We start from the raw sequence: 22,117 nt of genomic DNA, 5'->3' as shown, positions 1-22,117 counted from the left end.
AGTACAAAAACCCAGCTGAGCTGGACTCTGATCTCAGCTGGACCTTCTCAGTGGCTTTGTAATAGAAAAGGTAAACAAAAAGCAAGGCTGAGCCACACCAGGGTTCAGCCACTGGACAGCACTTTTGATAGCAGCTGAACCACCATCTTCAGAAAACAGTGAGCTGCAGGTCCAAAGCTGGAGCCAGGCAGCCATCTGAAGGATTAAGATGGATCGCCAGTATCTGCATTCATTGACTGGTGAGCAGTCCGTTCCAAATGGACAGATTTCAACTCCACTTCAGACATTCCACTACCACCAAGCAACAACACAGGTGTTAGAGCACAAGTTGAAATAACTCATAACCACGCTCTCAGACACAGCAGCAAGTACCGGGATAGCCGGAAGTACTGAAAGCTACATCGGAGAATGGGAACTCTGCAGAGCTCTGCTTCACAACCTAAACAAGCAGGTCTTCCCAGTCTTTTGAGAGAGACTGCAAGTGTCAGAATTTAAGACCTGCCAAGAAAACCTTTCCAGCTCCATGTTTTGGGAAACTCACATTTGCTGCTATCAGAAGCACAGCACAAGGCTACAAAACTGCTAGAGGTCAGAGCCTTGGATCACAGCTCCCCTGCAGAGCCTGCAGTCAAGAAGGAACAGGATGGAATGGAAAGGAGCTAAACAAATTGGGAGCATGTTTAAAAAAAAACAAAACAAAAAACAAACAAGCCATGATGAATCTCTACTTAAAACATCAGTAATCATCCCAAGGCAAGTCAGGCCACAGCTGAATTTCTGCCCCTAGTCAGGCCAGGGTGTTTAGCAGTTTCTGCAGCTTGTAAAGCCAGTCACAGCTGCAGAACCACTGCGGGAAGCAACAACTAGCATGAAGTGTCCATGCTCACAGCTCTTCCAGGCTTTCTGTATCCCAAGGACACAGGAACAGTTCCCCGCTTGCTTTACCAGCTTTAGTATCAGTGATGTGTCTTCCTAGAACCACAAGTAGTTGCATAAACCAGGGCAAACCAGCTCTTTCTTGAGGTACATTTGACCCTTAATCATTCCCTTTCTACAGCTAGAAAACCCTGCTTTATTGCACCATCTGGAATCACTATCTTGTGCAACAGAACACATTTATGAGCTCTCACAAGACCAGGTTGGTTCCCATCTGCAGTTTTCCAATATCCAGATACTGCCAGCTCCCTAAGCACACTTGCCACTTGTTTCACCCGCTCTAATGAAACTCCCATTTCAGTGTGCCTGACCCACTGTGAGCACTATACCAAGACTTCTGCATCCAGCTATCCTCCTGCTAGTCTCTGCCGGGTTTGCACTGCGATCCAGATCCACTGCTCTGTGTCCATCTTAATTGCTAGCTCTGCTCCCCTGGAGGCAGCCAGCCTGATCCCTGAACCACCCAAGGACTTGGTTCTTGCCCACCTTGACTGCACCATCACAACAGTCATCACTGCTTCTCCATAAGCACAAATACGCTACTGCTGTCCAGGGACACAAGTCACCTCCTTGCTCTCCAATGCTGAGCACACAGTTGGATTCCTCAGTATCCATGCTTCTGTTGGGAGAACAAAAAAAAAACCATGTTCCTCCCCAAGATGGATGAGAAAAAGCTAAATTGCAAACCTCCTACATGGAGAAAGGGAGCACTGTATCTTATAACACCCAACGCAGCCCAGAGCTGCACGCCAGCAGAAACAATCACCCATAACACAGCCCACAAGCACAGCACCAAGGCACAACGGGATGCACCTCTGCTACCAGCTCTGTTAAGAGTATGCTCTTGACTCCAGACTGGAGCTTTGTACCTGCTGAGCCGCCATGGGGAGAACCACTAACCCATTTCAGGCAAGGCAGGCTGGATTAGCAGAGACCTGCTATTTAAACTCTTAGAGGGAACACGGCTGAAGGGATTTCACAGAACTAACCTAAGCATTTGTGCTGCACACCAGTAGCATGCTTACCTTTGGGTAGTAGCAACATCTGCCCCCATCAGCAACACTACAGCTGAATGTCTAACAAACCTTAGTAAACTTAACCAAACAGTTTTTCCCTCTGACCTCATTCAAACAGACAGAGAAGAACTGACATCTGTCGTGTGTGGCTCTTCACATCAGTTACCATCACAGAAATGAGGTTTGTACCTGTTCTCAAAAGCCAGTTTGCAACCCATAAACCAGAGCAACAAGCCTGTAAAGATAAACTGCTTTACAGATGTGATCAGTAAACAAACACTAGTCAATTCTTGTTTGGGATATCTATGAAACTCTGCTCTCATACCCCCAGCCAGCCTTTTAAATTAAGTCTCAGCAATATTTCAAATTTTTTTTTTCATATTGATAACCTGCCTTATCACACTAACTAGCTTGTGCTGATCTTTTTTTTTTGCTAAGGCTTTATTCAAGGCTCTGCTACAAGGGAAGTCATATTACATTAGTTAAAAGATTTCTGCCCTTCCTTACGAGTAGGATGCCCACATATGTAGCTAATTTCTCTTACATATCAAGTTATTTCCAGCTGCCAGGTAAGAACGTGGGGTGCACAGCTGCCTTTCCCAGTACCTCATTACAACTCAGTCTGAGGGTAAACGTCATGCAATTAGTTACCAGCAGCTGTCCCAGCCTGCCACCCACCGGCCGCCAGCAACGCGAGCTGTGCTGTCACCAGCGTTTTGCAAGTCAACACATTTCAGACATTGCAGCTGACTGCAATGCACCCTACTGGCATAGATGACACAAAACAGCTTCCTCCGGAGCAACAGCGCTATTGGCAGAAATCTTACAGCTACTGTTTCTTACAGGTTTTGTAAATTAACCATAACTAACTAGAGCATCAGTATAAAGCCATAATTACACCCATTCAAAGTCTTTTATACCCTTTTAACCTGATCAGATTAACACTTTAGTAAAAATCAAGCTATGTCAAGAATTTAGAGTGCAAACATCTCATGAAAAAGCTCTATAAGAGTATTAAAAAACAAAAAAGGTATCTTGCTTGGCTTCAATGTTACTGGCAGTGCATGATGTGCACAATAGTCTAGGCTGCTCCTGGAGTAGGGACAGTGTCATTTGTCATGTTTATACTAGCTGCAGCCTTTCTCTGAGGAAGAGAAGAAAAGCCTTTGAACAGAGTTAAAGTAGTTTAGGGTAAACACAGTCAGAGCTCAACCTCCCCAGGCTCAGCCCAAAGGCAGTTCAGCATATAGTCTGCAAGTTCCTTGCTACTGTCTTTGATTCACAAAGACTACTCAGCTACTGGAGCTAGGTTTAGAAAGACTCGGCATATAACAATATTTTGCTGTAAAACAGCATAAACAACATGCTACTTCTCCTATGCCACAGGTACAAAAGGCCATGAAGCAACTGTGGCCTCTGAGAGCCACGGCACACTAGAAGCTCATCCCAGCACAGCTGGCACACCAGCAGAGCCCAGGATGAAGTAGCCAGAAGTGAGGGCAGGAGGCACTGTGCACTTTTAGGAAAAGCCAAAGCTTTGCCAGCAAGAATTGTCCAGCTTCAGACCACTCGCTGCCCCAGGACAAGGGGCTAGGAGTTTATATGACATCTGTCCTAGGTGACAGATGCTACCTACCAGCTCTCTCCTACACAGGGGCCACACATCCACAAGAAGTATACTTATGTGGCTGCTGCTGGAACGGAGCTATCTGGGTAGAAGCCAAGCGTGAACTCCAGAAACGTTAATCAACCACAACTTGAAACTGTTCCTGTCAAAGGTAAAAGGAGAGAGAATTCAGACATTTTTGAGCTAAACTCCTGCAGGTAAGAACTGCTCTGTTTTCATGAGGTACCAAAAAGAAAAAGCAACAGGTCACCAAAGAGTAAACTACCAAACAATCCTTAGATACTGCCACTGAGCTGCCCATTCTTAGAGCTTCTGATTAAAGATGCTTCAGGCAGTCTGCTCAGACCATAGCCACATAGCCTACTTTGCTTAATTTCTTGTGACTAAACTTCTAATCATGTGCAAGGCTCAGTACTCACTCAGAAAGCTGCCTTTAGAAGGGTATGGCTCACTGACCTATACCCACATACACCAAACGATAGCCAGCCTGTAGAATGATGACCCTAGGGTTTATATGCTGAGTTGCCTCAGCTATGGCAGTGTACGCCGAGTTTAAAGTCTTCTTACAGAAGACTGGCTAGGGCTGTGCTTCCAGAATCCCTGAAGGTTTAAACAGCCTTCTGTTGCTAGCAGGAGGTATATAAAGATTGACAAAATATGACACATTGTAAATAGTCTGAAGGAGTCCAAGCGATCTATACATAACAATGCTTTTGAAAGGCTTGGTTTCCTTTGTGTGTAGCATATAAGAAGTAGAAGTTTGAGAGCTACTCAAACAGCAACATGACCCGAAGTCCCCATTTTTCATGTCAACACCCATTTCAAGAACAATCTTAGAGTCAAATATTTATCTCTAGTGCTCTGAATAAAGAGTTCCAGGTGATGAGTAACTTGTGATAGTTCTGTGCCTGAAGCCTGTTTGTCATTTTACATCCCACACAAAGTCTTCCCATACAACAGTTGTTGTATCAGACATCTTTATTTAATGTATTGCCCAAGTGTACAAATACTGCATGTAGTTATAGAAATTCAAAATATATTTTGGTAGAAATCTGACTGGGAAGTGGAATGTTAAGATATTTACTTTATAAAGTCACTACACTTATAGAAGTCACTCCCACTTGCAAGTTTTAAATATATTAGGGCTATGAAGAGACAGATTACTTTATGATCCTGAAAAAAGTTCTTCTTGAAAAACATTTTCTGCTAGATGAAGTCAGTCAGCAGCTAATTGATTTCTTACATTTGACTCATTTTGAGTTAGCCAACAGGATGTTAGCTACATCCAGACAATACATACACAATTCAGCTCTCATTTATACCAAGAAAGTCAATGTATCGCTATCAACATATTTAAGTATTAGTCAAACAGAATCTCAGTGACAATATTTATTTTAAGCTAATGAAGTCAAACCAATAAGTTGCCCCTGGCCATTGAGTGCAATTGATGCTTTTTTCACATTTTCAGAATAAGGCGTCTTAGTTCTTGAACAAGTCAATACAGCTTTGCAGGAGAGAGACATTGTTCTGAAAAGGAAGAGAATTAGATTCAGCTAAGTATGACTGATAATTTAAATCCTGCCTTCCACAACAAAGTAGCTTCCAAAATAGTAGCTCCATCCCAGGATTCTGTAGCCCAAGACATTGCTAAAGAGCTTATATTGCAAAGACAAGCATTCAAGCCGTAAAGCATCAAAACTAGATCATACAGTCCAATCTACCTCTTCCTGCAGGCTTGCAGTCAGGACTCATTTTGTGGGAAGGACAGAGGAAAGAGACAGTAGTAAGTTTTGGTTTTTTGGGGTTGTTTGTTTTTGTGTTGTTGTTTTTTTTTTTTTTTTAAGTGAGCCAAACTGAGCAGTATTGTCAGGCCTTTCATATGTCACATTCAAGCTCAGTACCAAAGTAGCTACCTGCGATGAAGTCCAGAGCTCTCAGGGAGTGGGAAATTACACTTTCCTTCTTCAAAAAAAGCTGAGGATGCACAGTTACCTCTCAAGTCTTTCTGCTTTGTTCTCCTTGGCACTAAACTAACAGACCCTGTAACCTGTGTACACTTTCCTGGATTAAGCTGGCAGTACATGGGGTGGTCTCTGCAGCCTACTTCAAGCCTGCTCCGTAAAGCGTGGCAGAGGCTGCTACAAAGCCAGTGTCCCCCTTCACTGACCAGCCAAGGGGGAAGGGTTGACAGCTAGATCACAAGCTGCAGGATGTGCTCTCACAGCACTCAAGAACACTTGAATCAGCAGCTGTGTCTAGATGCAGAAGAGATCACACCCCACAGATGAGGCTGCTGATGGGAAGTTAGGTGACCTGCTGTGTACTACCTGCAAAACTTCTTACTTGCAGTGCAATAGGCTGGTGTACTAAGAGCAACAGGTTGAGACCTGCTCTGTGCATGAAGTCTGTTAAGACTGTCAGCATTTGTTCTTTGTATGAACTACATCTACAGTTTTTTACTTCCTTTCCTTCCCCTCTTCAGATCTCAGCTGAAGAGCCCAGCCATTCTATTTTGCACTTTCTAGTTTTAAAGGGAACCCAGCAAACCCTCCAAGTTACACCTTACTCACTTCTCTCAAGCTAAGCCTGTTAAATTCCAAAAAACACACCTTTGCATGTTTTATTTCCAGTTCTGCCATTTCAATTAGGTTTTTGCGGAATGCTGCTATTCTCTTCTGTTTGAAGCTCATCAGCTCTGTAGGGAAGAATGAACAAACAAAGATAAGACAGACATACAAAGTGTGACTGAAGTTTCAGTAACGCCCCTTATGTTTCATGAGTTCTGTTGTACAGCTCCAGTTGCAGTATTCGACTAGAAAAAGGTTCAAAAGTTACACCTTGCTGTTCCTAGCCAGAAATGCATTCATCACACAGCACTGACATCTCTGTGAGGAAACAGACAGCTTGTCTAAGACAGAAAGGTTTTATAGGAAGACAACTGGAATAAAACAGAAGCAAGCCACACAAGCTCTGAGATCACAGAACATTTAAAAAACCAAGAACACCAAAAATGTGTACCATGAAAGTATGTTTCCTCTGTTCTGTACTGTCCAAAGGCATCTACTAAGAACCAGTGTTTGAAACTCTGAATGAGGCACTCAGCTGTACTGGGACAGAGTAAAAGCCTGTTTGCACAGTTCTAATTGAGATAATCAGAAGCCTGAGTAGTTACCTTCTGGTGGAGGCTCAGAACAAAAGTTTAGTCTGGAAAGCAAGTACCAAGGGCTTTTAATTAAGATTTGTCTTGTACTGACACTGCTCTGGCTTTAGACAATCATTCTTAAAAATATTTAGCTGCATTAATTTTACAGGCATCTGTACTGCCCTTGGTATGTCCAGACTACTTGCTTCAGGAGTGTTCAGAAGCTTTCAGTAGCTGAAGGTCAGATGGAAGCTTGGACTGTATTAAGATCTCCCTTCAGCACAAATACAGCAAAGCTTTGTTTACCTTGTTTTGCAGATTCAGAAATCTTTTCAAACTTCTGACAACAATCCTGTTGATGTGCCTCAGCCAGCCTCACATCCTTGCTCTTCAGTCTGGCTTTATCTAGAGCTTTGTTTGAGTTTTCATAGTCAACAAGAGCCCTTGTACGTCTGTACAGAAGATCCTGAAAACAGACAGGAATAGTGCATCAAAACTTTTAAGAGGACCACTTCCCGAACTGAGGTTACAGCTACCTTAGCAGCAGCAGGTTTCAATTCTTTCAGCACCAGATTCTGATCCTTCCAACAAGCTATTATAATCTGCTATGCTCTTAGCACAGCAACAGGAGCGTTTCACCAGTGCAGCATCAAGTTTTCAGGAGAGCCACTCATGCCTTAGTCAAGGAAGTCTGAGGGCTACTGTAGGCATCACTTCTTCCCTAAAAGTAGCTTTATCCTTCTGTAAGGCAGGCCTCTCCATTAAGGAGGAACAGCACTTTCTGAATTCCCTCAGTCTGCTTCTAGGAAGGAATACACTATCATTTCATTTGTTGGTGATCTGACAGTTTGACTGAAGCACTACACAAACCTAGACACAAGCAGCAGTATAGGTCTCAGCACCAGTTCTCTTCCAATTTAACAGCAGTATAGTCCCGATATCTGAATAGCAGTAGATTGCACAGAGCCTGTAGTGAATGTTCCAGGGTACGTGACATTAGAGGTACGATACCATATGAAGAGGCTCATCAGTTTTATACCTAGAAACCATTTCTCAGCATAGTCACCCCCTTGCCAAGTATTGATTAGAAAAGAGTTGCTGGCAAGGCTTTGTCAGTCACATCAATCTATCAAACCGCTCTTGGAAGTCCAGACTCCAGCAGCCTTCCCAGGTTACTGTACATTCATGATTAAGTACTTAATCAGTGGGGATTTACTTCAGGATTTTTAGTTATCACTGGGTTTACTGAGAAGTCATGAGTACTCAGGCAGGGGAAGGGTTAGCACACTGCTGCAGACTCAGATTCAGTTTGCTCTAACTTACTGAAATGTAAAGAGTTCTTCCTCTCTACCCGTACAAAAACTGGTTGGCCATCTTAAGCAGGCCTTCTGTAAGTGGGCTGGGACACAGCTAGCCAACATACAGTTTCTAAGCCACAGCAGAATATAGGAGTGACACATCTTAGGCAAAACAAGGGTCCACTTTCTTATCTTAAAGCACAAAGAATACCATCAGTGAGCCATAAAGATCTAAACTTCAAGAAAGAAAACCATTCTCACCTTAGCAGCTTCTATATTGAGCATGTAGTATCTCAATAGTTCTGAGAGCTTTAAGTCTTCGTCAGACGAAACTCTACTCTCTACCTTCTGCAGAAGAGATCAGATAGTTGGTATGTAACAGGAAACAGCAACATCCAGATACACGGATTCTTTCCCCACTCCCCAGAGCTTCTCTTACCCTGAGTTTCTCAAACAGCTCAGCAACTTTCAACAAGTACCTAGCAGGGGGGGAAAAAAAAAAAGCAAGCATAAATAAGTTTTAGATAGTTCTTAGCCTGATAAATGCTGGCATCAATTGGCAGAAAACCAAATAGCTTGAGGCCGGAGTTCACTCCCACATACAGATCCAGACAAGGGCTTGACAAGAACTCTGGTTTAAGCGAAGACCTAAACAAAAGGTTCAGTACAAGAGATGCTGGATCCCAGCCTAACAGACTAGTACAGTTGAGCAGCTAGACACCATTTAAAGTAACTACACTGATCTCTAGAGCGTAAGGATCTTGTGGAGAATTTCCCCTACAATACCCTCCAGAGGGATGAACAGCCTTGCTCATGCAGCTAAATACTCTGTTTTAACAAAGTCTTGGTGAATTGATAACAAAGTTCAGAGAGGTGGAAGAATTCACCTCAGAAAAGGTGACTAGTTTTCCACGGCTTAAAAAACCCACACCATTCTGGAATTTCCAAGGTCCAGAACATACACTAGGCCTGTATTCTAATGTGCTGTTGAATACAAGCACAGTTTAACACAGATGCATAAACCCTTTCTCCCATATTCTCTGGGAGTTTGTGACCTGAAGAAAAATTCAAGGAAACTTCTGCTTAGAAGGAGCTTTGATGACCAGCACAGTTCAGCTCTAGGGCACAACGGGCAAAAAAGATCAGCCAGTTAAAAGCTGGATGCAATTGATAGTTTTAGGTCTGATGCATCACAAGCACCAAAGGAAGGGAAGTTTCAGTGCCATTTTCTTGCAACTCAAGAAACTCAAACTGGCTATGACTCAACCCCTTGGATTTTACAGAAGGAACTTAATATTCCCAGACTCAGGATATGTTTATGAACGGTTAGAATTGCTTACTTTTTGATAACTGTAGGTTCTTCTAATGCCAGGCTGTTCAAGCAAGCTGAAGTATAAATATAGTCATCTGCAACATCTACAAGAACAAGACAAAATTTTCAGGCTTAAATCAGCAAGACTACGAGATCATTAGAAAGGTCTTTGAAAATATTTACTTTTATGAGATCTTGTCATCTTATCTGCTTTTGCACATGCATCCTTTATTCTGTTGTAGTAGTTTATAAGAAAAGTCTTCTCTTGCTCAAAAAAGTCTTCTACTTCCTGAAAGAGAGTAGGACCTGTTAAGTCAGTTACATTATACAGAATACAACCTCTTCGCTATTTTGGGAAGGGCCAAAGACATAACCATAGCCACCTGAGCATTATGTCTATTGATCTCCATTAAAGAACAGAGTTCAAGACAAGATCCCGAGTCAAGAGTTCAACAAACCAAGCTGTCTGGCAAGTGCTTTTTTCACAATGAAGTGAAGATGGACTTGACATCCAGCTGTTCAATGTAGCTGGTTGTCTGAAGCAGCCACTAAATTGGCACCAGACAGCCCTTAGGACTATCAGCTGCTGAAATTTTATTTCCCAGGCCTGCTCCAACACAGTGGCTAAGCAGTAAGCAGTTTACAAGCTTGCTTCACATCCGCAAATGTCACATGTACTGTAACGTTTCATGACATTGTGTTTAGGACAGCAAATCTATTTGAAAGAGCTACCATGGCAACATGATAGAAAAAGCTCAAGCTGGACCATTTACAGGAGCCTTTGGTATTTGATCTCATCTAGTGCAAGCAGAAACACATAAATCATGTCTGTTCAGAGCTCCAGAGTAGACGAAACCCACAAGCACATTTGCTGTGTAATCCTTTCCTCCCCACCAGTACTGGGTGTTAAGGCAACTCTTCTGCATCCACCAGAAACTTTCAATATACACTTAAATCTTTAACAGCCTATAGCTCCAATGTCTTATTTCTACAGGAGTCAACATTAATATAGACTACTCCACCCAAGCTGGGACATCATTAACAAGGGTTAGTAACTGAGCCCCACACGCTTGAAGCTTGAAGCAGACATACCTAACTTCCCCAGAGCAGGAAACAAGAAGCATCAAAATTAGGGTAAGAGGTAAATCAACTACCTCACCTTGACTCCAGAGAAGAGGACTTCATCAGCACTCTTTACCACACTTTTTAAAAAGCCACCAAACACCTCTTTCGTATTTTTCCTCCGAACACTCAGCTGCAACAGAGAGGCCAAGACAGCTTTAACATTACACCAAGGGGGAAAAGGGACTACTTTGACACTTGCAGTGTAGCAACATCATTTATATTTCACTTATGACAGAGCAGGCTGATTTCCAAGCTCTTGATAATACCTGTATAAAGATGGATCACGTAACAAATGGCTTGACTAATAGTCAAGCCATTTGTTACATGATAGTAATAGTACAGAATAGAATAGTTCAACTGTTCTGCACCACAGATTTTTCCCATTCCCAGAAACAGCTCAGTTTCTCCTCACACATCTTGGATCAGCATCTATCACTCATAATTAGGTATAACACAACAGATGCAGTACTAGCTTCAATACACCTCCATTCTTCTGTTTTAGGATGACGCAGCACACAGCACAGGTACACCTGAATACACTGGCTCCTTAGATAAAGGCATATAAAGTTGGCTTCCTAACCAACTTGACTAGGATTAAGAAATACTGATATTTGTAGCAGGAAAAGGTCTAAAGGTCAGGCTTTCATCCTTCAATCATCTCACAGAAGTACTGGCAGTATTTTCTTGCTGATGATGCACAGATTTACACAGCATTCTGACTGTGCCCAGAAAAAAGTGACAGCACTCCTAACATCTTGCCTCACTTAAAGGAGAGGAAAAAAAAGCACGCCTTACATCCTGGTCATACTCCAGGAAAACATGAAAATTGCGATCTTTGTTCAGCACAGGATGAGAAGAAATCCGCTGAAGGAAGATTTCATGTGATGATACAGTCTTCTTGAAGACAGCGAGGTATTCACTGAAAGGAAAGAACAGACCAAGATCCTCACTTGTACTGCCTTCTTCAATACACAAAGAATTGCTTTAAGTTGATCCAGTGAAAATATTCACCAGCTTCTGAAATAGCTAGCTAGTGATAGAAAAGCTATTTTCAATCTCTTTAGCTAGTAGGTTTTCCAGTTTGAAAGCTTTTGGCAGCTCCCCAGCTCCAGGATTTTAAAAATTATGCAGTGGCAGCTCCCCAGCTCCAGGATTTTAAAAATTATGCAGCGGCAGACACCTTCAAAACAGTCACACCCAAGATCAGTTATCACCAAATAAATTGCTCTCCCAGGAGGTTTCTCTAAGTGCAGCTTTTGCCAGTAGACTCATTCTACTTACGCTTCTAGCTCTTGCTTCATTTTGGCAAACTCTTCTTTTGTCATAGACACTTCTCCTTCCCCTAGTTTCTGCATCTTCTCTCTGGGACCATCAAAGTCAGGCTTTGAAGGTGCTGGAGGTATCTAGCCAAGGAATTGGTTAGTGATAGATGCTAGCAAATAAAGTTTTCCAAAATTACTTCTAGCCTTCTCTGGAAGGAGGCCCTTTTGCCTGGGTCATGGCAAGCCACCAAGGCTCTGCACTCAGGAATTCGAGGCATGCTGATGTCTAGGTCCCTGCTTGCCCCTCCCAGCTCTGTGCTACCCCTGCCCCAGGAGGGAAAGCCATCAAAAGGAACAGCCTCTATAATCCACCCCAAAGCCAGCCATCTTCTGTGGCCCACGGGGCTTCCTAAAGAATCATGATGGGAAGGACAGACTGTATTTTACAGCATTTCCTTGTGTCATCTTCAGGCAGATATGAATACCACTGTAGAGTCAGAGACTCTCAGAGCATCAAGCTTTTTTTGCTGCTCCAAGCTACATGGAAAGTTAACATACCACTCAAGGTGTTTGGGAATTAAGGCAAAAGGAACCATAGGGGAATACTCAAGTCACAAAACTCTAGTAACATTGGTAAAGCAGACTTCAGCTCTAACTAGTATGCGCTTTAAATTACTGTAGTGTTTCAGAATTACATTTTTTAGGAAGTACTTACAATAAGTCCTGCATACTCTTCAGTTTCGGTGAGCGTATCATGCAGCCACACAAAGTCTTCATGCTGCCTTGTAACTGAAAACTCAGAGCTTTGAAAAGCTGGCAGTGTAGTCTGGAAGAGAAGATATAGAAGGCCTACTGTTTTGTAAATTAGTGCTTTTAGAAACAGTTCTGTCCATTTCCAAAGGAAGCTATTTTGCCTAGTAAGAGCCTTGCCTACTCTCTTTTAGCTGAGCTGGCACTCATTCCGCAAGCCATACCAGCAAGGAGACTATTTAAAGAAAAGGCACTGTTGTGGAACAGCATTTATGCAGTTTATTTTGTGAAGTTTCACAGTAGCTGGTTTCCCCACTCCTACTCCCCAGCCTTCTGGTGTCAAGCTAGGATTCCTTTGCAAAGACAATCTAGTGTATCAGCTACCTTGCCTCTATTTAGAGCGTTCACATCTTCAGAAATCTGAAGTTTCTGCATAAATATACACCCGCAGGCCACATTCAAGTGGAAAATTTCCGTCATTGCCAAGTTCATCTTTAGAGATAATTGTAAATACACATATTACAGTCATAACATTTATGAAGACCTCTTTCTATACCATGATCTTACCTTTGTATGCACAGTGAACTTGACTCTGTCCTTTTCACTTAGGGCATCAGGTATATCAATTTGGAGAGAAGGATCAACGTTCAGGTCTACAGATACAGACCTCAGCTGCAACAGAATTCACAGTATAAGCCTTGGTCAATCATCCTCCTTCCAGTATTTCTCCAGCTTGTTTACTTGGAGCACACCAAGCCAAAGCCTATTACACCATTTAGAAGACAGCAACAACCCGACAAGTTCTCTCTTCATTATCCTGTGCTGCCAAAATAAGGTGGCAGAACAGCTCCTAAGGGCCTAGCCTTATGATCCGTTTCCTCACCCTCCAACCTAAGAGCTGCTTTAATGCAAGGTGAGAAGAATTAAGTGCTTCTATTTCTCACAAACAGCAAGCCATAGACAAGAGCCTGATGCTTCCTCACAAGGCTTGGATTGGTCAACAGTACACTCCAATCTCCCAGAACTACTGCACATGTTCCAGTAGCTGTTCTGACAGCTGCAGAGGCTACATTCTCTCTGATCCTGGGGAAAAGTGGGGCATGAAGCCTCCTTAGGCTCCCACAGAGTCTAAAAGCCAACTGTTTGCCAGAAACAGGACAAAACCCAAGAACACTGTGGCACCATCACTGCATCTGTTTAATCCTATTTTCAGAATACCTGGTATCATATTATTCATTGCTTCTAAAATGCACATTTGCTGTTAAAGAAAGCCCCAATAAGCTGGTACAAAAACTAGCCTCAAAGATATCCGAGTTTTGTTTTACAGAAAGCTATTTACTGCTTGTAACTGCAAGTCTCTTCCGCTCCTAAAGTCAGGTTTTGTCTGTCCTACCCTTTCTAGACAGAGCTTTGTGCCTGCCAACATTTTAGTGCTATTTGTTTCTACTCAGAGCAGCTATTCAGGTTTCTGAGCACACTGTGTGAGGCACCCTTTACAGGAGACCTCCGAGCCTACCAGGTTCAATAAAGACCAGACTTGCCTTCCCAGTGCTTCAGGTAGGCCTTAGAGCCAGCATCTTCCTTTGGGGACTCATTTCTTCATTCCAACAGCCCACCCCCAGAACATAATTTCAACCATACTCAAACTTTTCTAGAGCGGTGGAATAGCATTCTCAGTTGAAGATGCTCTAGGTTACACACCACTAACACCCTCAAGTCATAGTCCTACTGGAATTCCTTGCAAGGACAGAACTTTCTGACTCTGAGCCAGCAAGGCCTTGGTGCTCAGCCTGCCACCCTGTTCTAGGAAGCGGCCAGGTTGCCCTCATGGGTGGTAACACTCAGCATAGCCACCAGCTCATGTCTCCCTCCAGTTGACAACCTGAATTTCCTTTACCAAGTCATAGTTTACTGCTTGTACCCAACCATTGAGGACAAATGGCTTCAATTCTCTACATGACCTCAGAAGTAAACAAAAAAGTTTAGGCATACCCAGCATAGATTACTAAGGTTCACACATACATGGATGTGCTTGAGGTATGTACTGGATGTATTTAGATACCCTGAATAGACTTTTACAAGCTGTTAGATGCTGGTGATCAGCAGCTTCAGTCAGTCATCTGTACTTCAGAAGCGTGCAGAAACCTGAGCCTATCACATCATGGTGGTTCCTGTGCCATGAAGCCTGTGTTCTGAGAAGCCCTCCCTTCAGTGCTGCAGCATAAGCTCAAAATAAAAATGGTTTGTTAAGTGAGAAACTGCCAGAGATCAAGGCCACAACACAGGAAGTTTGCCGAAGAGTGACCAGAGCCAGGCTGAATCCTAAGGTTATTCTTCAGAAGTAATTCCAAATACCTTCTCAGGAAACAAGCTAGAGAACCAGGCCATGACTGATGGTGTTTCACCACCCTGCAGCACACTAGTACACAGACCCCACCAGCCAGGAGCTTGCCCCTACTACCTGCTAAGCACGGGTTTCAGCATCAAAGCCTCTAAGCAAACTGTGCCAGACAGCATCCGAGCAATCCTGTCACATCACAGACAGCTTGAACACTGCCTTAAGTTCCTGTAAAGCTGCATAAGAACTGTTCAGAGGTTGCCCTTTATAAGATGAAGCTTTGCTTCCAAAAGATTTGAAAGCTCCCTCCCCCTAGTCTGGCCATCTGTGTACTGCAGCCCAGATCTGGTAGATGACAAGTCTCTCTGGCTACCTGCAGAGGACACAGCTGTCAGGCTAGCATGTATTTGCCTCTACCCAGCCTGCCCCTGCCTACACTCCCACTACCACTGATGTCTACTGTCATCTATGATTAGGCTCGCATACATAAATGAGGAGTACCCTCATCCTTCCAGCCACACTAAAAAGACTTCCATCCGCTGCATACCAGCTGTTAGCTAGAGTTAGACGGAGCTAGGTAAGAGACATCTTTTTAAGCCTTATGACTATGGAAGGGCCTTGTACGCAGCACACTGAGCTTACCATTCTGAGTTCTGTGGGACAGGAAGCTTTTATCCCATCCTGGGTATTGCCTTTGCAACAAGCAAGAGTGTTCAGGTTAGAGCTATGCCCTGGAACACAGCTCCTAGCAGTCCCAGCACTGCTCACATCCAAGTGGACATGGTGGGGCTCCAAACACTACAGGGACTCCAACAGTACAGTCATTTCTCTCCAGTCACCCCATGGGACAGATTATTCCCCTACAGGCCCGTGACTCTGGTACTTGCTAGGAAGACACAGACCATACAGCACAAAGGTACATGGTTCCAAGGTCACCGACACTGGTTTAGGCAGGAGCTGCCCCATTCAAGCACTAGAGGAAGCACAGGCCACCATTCAGATACTAGTTCCACTTGGAGCACAGCTTGTCGTGTGTTGCCAGCTGAATGAGGCAAGTTGGTCAGTGTTTCCCAGCCAGATAACACTAGCAGCCAAAGCAGTGAGATGCAGACCCCAGTGTTTTGCATCCTGCTTACTTATCTTTACTGTCCAAACAGGATCAGCAGTGCTAACAATATGAACTGCTGAGTCTGGAAAGTATGATAAGCCAAAGGAAACTGCTTCCTCCCAGCTAAACTAAGGAAAGGATTACACAAATCAGCCAGTCCTGAATTTGTGAACTTTCTTATTAAGTCTTGCAGAGAAAGTAACCCATGATCAGATGCCGCCTGCACACTCCCTCATGCCTAGCAGTTGCCTGCAAAAGAGACAAGCAGATATAGACACAAAATGGTATTGCTTTGTCAGATTAAAGCAATTCAAGTGTCACAGGCGCTTCTCGGCTGCACTAGCACCATGACCTGCAGAGGCAAAGCAGCAAGAACATAAAACCTACAGCTTCAACAAACCCCAGAAATGCTACTGCAGGAAAGCTTGCTGCCCCGGCTGGGCCTTCCTTAAAAAGAAGGAACTGGGAGTCAACAAGCAGCAGTGCTCAGCTATGCGCTCCAGAGCAGTATGTACTATACATATGGCCCAAAGTGGGATACCAGCCCAGACACAGGGCAAGAGTCAAGAACTCCCCTACATGTAGCGGTGGGATTCTGCCCCTCAGGACTACATGAAGCCACTTGCTAAAAAAACCTCTTTTACATCTCCTGCCTTAAACATCTGCTGTATAAGTATAGGCTGGGCCACATACATTAAGGCCACTGCAGGCTCAAACATCAAGCCTCTCACTGTTTGAAGACAGGACAGGATTATCACTCCTACCCTTCAGGAGTCTGCTCTTCAGTGAGGGACCTGGAGCCACATGAAATAGAGGATCATAAAACCTGGTCTACTCTAGTCCTGTGAAGGTCACTGTGGGCTTCTAACTCTAGGCCAGAGACCTTTAGGATTACACAATCATAGCAGCAAGGGTCAGACTACAAAGAGAGTATTCACAGTCTGACTTCAGGAGGACAAAGTGCCTTGTTTCCCTACAGAAAGTGCTGGAGCAGCATTTCTCCACTGAACTGGAGGAAAGAAGCCCCCCTCTTGTTACCACAGCTCTACAAAGCACTACCTCAGTGAGCACCTAAAGTAGATGTTTTACACCAACCTTTCACCTACACAAGCACCTGCTCCTGCAGCATTAGCAGCTCACTGCTCAAGGCATTTCATTCTACCACTCATCCTGCACCCATCCTACAAGGAGGAATGAAGACCAACTTGCTTGTGGTCACATGAAGGCTTGTGCAGAGCAAAGGAATTAAACTTTCATCTCCAGCCCCCAGGCTTCTTCCTGTATCACAGCAGGCACCCCACCTAAGGCCTTCCCAGGAAACCACTCCATTTTAGCTCTCTGGCCTGCCATATCTGGCAGCTCCATCATATCTGGAGGCATTTCTCTGCTTGGACATCATTGCTTTTTCCCTGCACTCCAGGCAGTGGGAAAAAGAACTGAGGTTTCTCAATCCCAGTTACTAGAAACCAGTTTGTCACCCCACACCCTCAAGGGGATAATTCAAGATCAGCAACTTGCAAGAGATCATTTCTTCCTTACTTGCAGCACATGCCACGAAGAGCTATAGAGGATGATGACTCTTGAAGCAGCACGGGGGGAAACAGCTGGGTTGGGCTGCAAACTGAAACACTCACCCAAACCCAGCACAGTGCCTCCACTTTGATCTCTCACTTCCCTTTCTCAGAAACAACTTAGAGGCTTCTGGTTTGCCATGACTACAGCAATTGTTACAGCTGCTCTGATGCCCCCCCACTTCTAGGCTGATGCCTCTTCAGTGACTTGTACTGAGATCCCCAGGGCTTCTTGAGGATTCAAGAAAAACTTCTCTTTCTTGAGTAAAGATACTGCCCACCACAACTGTCTGACCTGGAAATTAGAAGACATGAAGCAGAGCCCTCCAGAACAACAATCAGTCATCATATCGATTAACATTTCTAGGCTTCAGGACCAGAAGACTAAAAACAGGTATTATGGTACTAATTAGGACACTGTGATAATCATCTGATCTGGTAGCCCAAGAGATAGCAGAGTGCATTACTGTGACCAATCCAGGTAGCATTTGACAGCACTTTCTTCTATTGCTTGGACATGTTAAAAAAGTAACAAAAAATGTTGGATCATTTTAGTACAATCTGGTGATGACCATCAGCTACCCAGACATAAGTTTTGATCAGGCCTCACCCAGTGCAAATACATCTTCACACTTGCAGGCATTCAGTGGAACGAAATAGTCTCAGCCACTGAAGCTGCCTAGTTCTGTTGAACGGCCTGAACTCCTGCTTTTAAAATTACACCCTTTGCAGTTTGAGCATCAGTTCTAGATGACTCGATGTTACTTCTGCATTCTAACAAAAGAATCTGCCAGTGCAAGCAACAGTATACAACATCTGATTGCTAGGGAAATAAGAATCCATATTTGTTCTCAAAATCAGATTAATCCAGGAGTCTTCCACATAGCTGGGCTCCCAGAGGGAACAAAGCCTTTCCACAAGGATTTACGTGTCACCGAGCTTTCTGCTTACTGTCAGCTAGCTTATAAAAAAACCCAACCTACACCACAACTCTTATGATCAACTCCTTGCTGTCATTCAAGCAACAGCCACAAACAAGACTCCAGTAGTAATTCCATCTGCCACTATCCAAAATCCATCACATTTTTTACAGAGCAGTCTTTCTCAGAGCTGTTTAAGTGTTCTCCAGAGAACACTAAAAGATCATGGTGCTTTCTGGCAGTTTATACCAAGTCCTGAGTTCCAGAGGGCCTGGTTTCAACACCCAGGAGTTAACCAACAGTCTTTAGACTATCTGGCATTAGTTGCTGGAACAACACTTCAGTCATATTCATCACAAGTAGCTTAAGTTTCCCTTTAATCAAGATACTAAAAATACATCTGAAAGTATACTACATGCATGCAGCAGTAAAGAACCAATACAAAAGATGCAAAGCTTTGATTTTGCAGCCTTCGTGACAGACTTGATATTAGCTCTCTGACATTCAGCTGAAACAATCCTGAAGTAATCCCAGTTACATATAACGAGGAAAATTGAACCAGCCTTCTTGCGTGCTGCCCTCATGTTGCTATTTATGCTATAGAAAATGCTTTCCCAAATTTACAGCTTCTGACTGTAAAATTAGTGATGCAATGGTTTAATTATTTTGCTTAAAACAAAGATAAAGAGGGAATAACAGCTCAATTTAGTCACACTGAAATGGCTTTCTGCACCAAGCACAGTGCTTGGCAAGTAAGCAGAAAGCAGCCTCTATAGCCAGAGCACCTGTTGCCACTGGGTGTGCAATAAGCTGGCTGTTCACTTAGCTCTCCTGTCAGAAAGATCATCTGCATCACTCTGCAGAAATCAAGTGGTCACACACCTCCTTACAGAGGTAAGGAGCCGTGGGAAGGACACCATCAATGCTCAAGGATCCCACATTCTGAGCAAAAGCTTCTCTAGCTCACCTTGTTCCACCTAACAGCACACAGGACACCTCCATCCAACCCACTGCTTCCTCAGCTCTAGGGGTCAAGCAACTGCTTTGGCAGTGCAGGCTCTATCTACCCTGCTGCAGCGGTCTGCCTGCAGAGCACAGCCTATAGCTAAGCACTTTTAGCCCATATGCCATCTGCACCACAAAGTACGCCCAGGTAAAATGGAAGTTGTGCAACAGAAGCAAACACCTAAGCCACAGTCAGCATCTACAGAATGTTTTGCTGACCTCCTGCAGTGAGGCCAGAGCTGGTGGTAGGGAGTCTCAGCAATGCAGACTCACCATGCCCTCTTCACCTCCCATGGACATGAAATTGTGTCGTTAGCCCAAACTGCTGCACCAGCTTCATGGAGACTATGTCCTTGACAGTACATCATCCAGTCGCTTTCACCTTGCTAGCGGTTCATCTCCTCCCGCAACAAGCAGAAGCAGTTTTCTTGCAAAGGATAAGCAAGATCTGGAAAGTGATGGCCTACTAGAACATGTAGCAGAAGTTGCCCAGCACCAAGAGCCACTGTTCAGGAGTTGTAACAGCAAGTCCCAGGCTATGACACACCATTTTTTCTTCTGCTGACTGTTCTCAGAAAGAGGGGCTACTACATGCACTCTCAGTATTTTGACCTAGAACAGTTTAACTGCAGACTGGAGCCTTTAAAATACCATCAAGCCACTGACATTAAGAAATACCAGGGTATGTGCACAACCTTAGTTTGGCAGTCCCCATACTCTCTTCACTTTCTCAAGTGCTTTTTCCTCCCCATGACAGATTACACCATCTTTCCCACTGCACTTCCAATCACGCTTATCCTACCCTCCCTTCCTCTTCCTACATATCCTGATCCTCTCCTGCTTCATCACCTCAGGGTCAGTTTTCAGTTTATACTTACCAACAATCCCTATTCAAGGTTAATACCTAACGAAGCTTCTTTTATAGGCATAGGCTTTATCTACTAGCTGTGCACAAGTTCCATGTTGCTGTTTCTTTGCCTAAACAGGGACAAGATAGGAGTATTTCTCTCCTCCCTGCTGCTGGTGGAATCTCAAGACAGCCCTGCTACCAAACACAAGCTAGTTAATCTTTGGCCATTGAGCATTAGAGTTTAAAGCTACTCCAGCCCTCACTGTGGGAACATTTTCCCTTCCCCCCCCAATATTCCTGTCTGCTAAGTTAGAAAGGGCACATAAACACTCAGAGCACTACCAGTTGCTGCAAGGCAGTTGATATTTTACCTTCCCCTCCACCCATCACCTGCAGGTCCTGCAAGCCTATACACTGGCACTCAGTATTCTCAAATGGCAGAAACTTTAATACTAATAGTTTCACATGCAGCAGAAATAAGTTGAAGCACTGGGTAATTCACAGCTCAAAGCAAGTAACTAGAAAACAGTTGTTCAACAAGCTTTTGCATGTTCTACTGGATCAGGTTTTTTTAAACTATTCATATGCAAGAGAAGCAAATGAAAAGAGTTAAAGGCAGGTGTGTTTCTAGCCCTCACATCAGTTAACGTACACCTTTCAAAAAGCTGGAAAAAACACAGACTGAAGAGACTTAAGCACCCTTAGCAACTTAAACACAAGTCATAATCCTGCAAGCGAGTTAAGTTTAGTCACAATACAAAACTACCTTCAGGTGCAACAGGATGAAAGTCAAGTGGACAGCTCACAGATTGTTACAGGGCTATCTTGCCTTCTATTCAAGGTGCATGGAGTAGTTATTAAACCAGGTATTTTAAGCCAGGCAGCTTGTCCAACATGAGAAATAATTCCACACTCTGTCTGCATACAAATACATTAATTCAAACAAACACAGCCAGTTCCCAGTTTAGCATTTAGCTTGCATTTCCTCTGAGACCTTGAAAGTCTTAACTTCGGGTAACATCTCATACTCCCCCTCAAAGACAAGGCGTAAGCCTCCCCGGCACTCAAATCTTCAACGCTACCAGAGAAAGGAAAACCAAGGCAGCTACTGATGTGACAGCAAAGGGAAAAAGGCATCCCAGCTGAAGTGAGAGCTGACAGCCTAACGAACACAGGCCACACACCCAGGAGGCTGGTCCCAGGCACAGCAGGCAGCTGGCCCGCTGGGGAAGAGCGGGTCGGAAGGCCTCGGGCACCGCCGGCACCCCGCGGGGCAGCCCCTGCCTCCGGGCCCCGCTCCCCACCTGCGCTGCCTCACGGCAGCTACACAGCCCTTCCCTGCTCCCCCTTCCCACCCTGGCTTTAGCTGTTCCGTGGTTTGGGGGGTTTACCCCCGTTCCCTCCTTTCTTTAGCCTTCTCTCGGCATCTTCAGGGACAGCACTTCACGCTCCCCCTGGGCGGCTACCCGTCGACCAGGTGCCCTCAGAAGCCCTCGGCCGCAGGAAGCAAGCAGCACGGGGGCTAAGAAAACTAATATTTAAAAACCAAACCCTAAATCGAACAAAACCCCGTCACCGCCCCGGTGCGGCCGGGGGCGGAGCGGGCGGGGAGCCCCCTCGCAGCCCGCGGGGCCAGCCCGGCCGTAGCACCGCCGCTCGCCTCAGCCCGACTCGGGCCGCCGCCCTCACCTTGCTCAGCGCGTCCTCCCGGAGCAAAGCCATGTCTCACCGAGCACAACCACCGCTCACCACCCTCCGCGCCACGGCGGGCGCCGCCGCCTCATATAGCCCAGGGCGGAGCCGCGGCCGCCACACGCCCCCAGCGACACACCCCCACCGTCCCGGCAGCCCCCGCGC

The 22,117-nt window shown here is 44.7% G+C and overlaps 1 protein-coding gene across 3 annotated transcripts; it reads right to left on the bottom strand.

Moving 5' to 3' along the window:
- Window positions 1–4,539: 4,539 nt before the first annotated feature.
- SNX5 (sorting nexin 5) lies at window positions 4,540–22,081 on the bottom strand. Of its 3 annotated transcripts, none has more exons than XM_037405157.1 (13): window positions 21,950–22,081; window positions 13,036–13,140; window positions 12,434–12,544; window positions 11,738–11,859; window positions 11,252–11,375; window positions 10,491–10,586; window positions 9,515–9,620; window positions 9,360–9,435; window positions 8,459–8,498; window positions 8,281–8,367; window positions 7,028–7,187; window positions 6,189–6,274; window positions 4,540–5,106 (listed from the first exon to the last, which is right to left on the bottom strand). In XM_037405157.1, exons 1-13 carry the CDS (start codon window positions 21,980–21,982, stop codon window positions 5,059–5,061), a joined length of 1,194 nt encoding a protein of 397 aa, XP_037261054.1. In that variant the 5' UTR covers window positions 21,983–22,081; the 3' UTR covers window positions 4,540–5,058. The 3 variants fall into 3 exon arrangements, with proteins under 3 accessions (XP_037261054.1, XP_037261056.1, XP_037261055.1); XM_037405159.1 differs by lacking the exon at window positions 21,950–22,081 and adding an exon at window positions 21,027–21,147 and having other exon boundaries at window positions 12,434–12,567; XM_037405158.1 differs by lacking the exon at window positions 21,950–22,081 and adding an exon at window positions 21,027–21,147.
- Window positions 22,082–22,117: the final 36 nt, after the last annotated feature.

This window comes from Falco rusticolus, chromosome 12, assembly GCF_015220075.1.
Source record: "Falco rusticolus isolate bFalRus1 chromosome 12, bFalRus1.pri, whole genome shotgun sequence".
Taxonomy (NCBI): Eukaryota; Metazoa; Chordata; class Aves; order Falconiformes; family Falconidae; genus Falco; species Falco rusticolus.
Note: the sequence above shows the minus strand (reverse complement) of the source record. Positions and strands in the feature narration are given on the sequence as shown.

Excerpts from the sequence above, each read along its gene's own strand:
- SNX5 (XM_037405157.1), bottom strand. The coding sequence starts at position 21,982 with ATGGCTTTGCTCCGGGAGGACGCGCTGAGCAAG. Across the intron at positions 12,545-13,035 it reads AGTTCACTGTGCATACAAAG|ACTACACTGCCAGCTTTTCA; the intron begins GTAAGATCATGG and ends CTTCTCTTCCAG. Across the intron at positions 5,107-6,188 it reads TGGAAATAAAACATGCAAAG|AACAATGTCTCTCTCCTGCA; the intron begins GTGTGTTTTTTG and ends CTTCCTTTTCAG.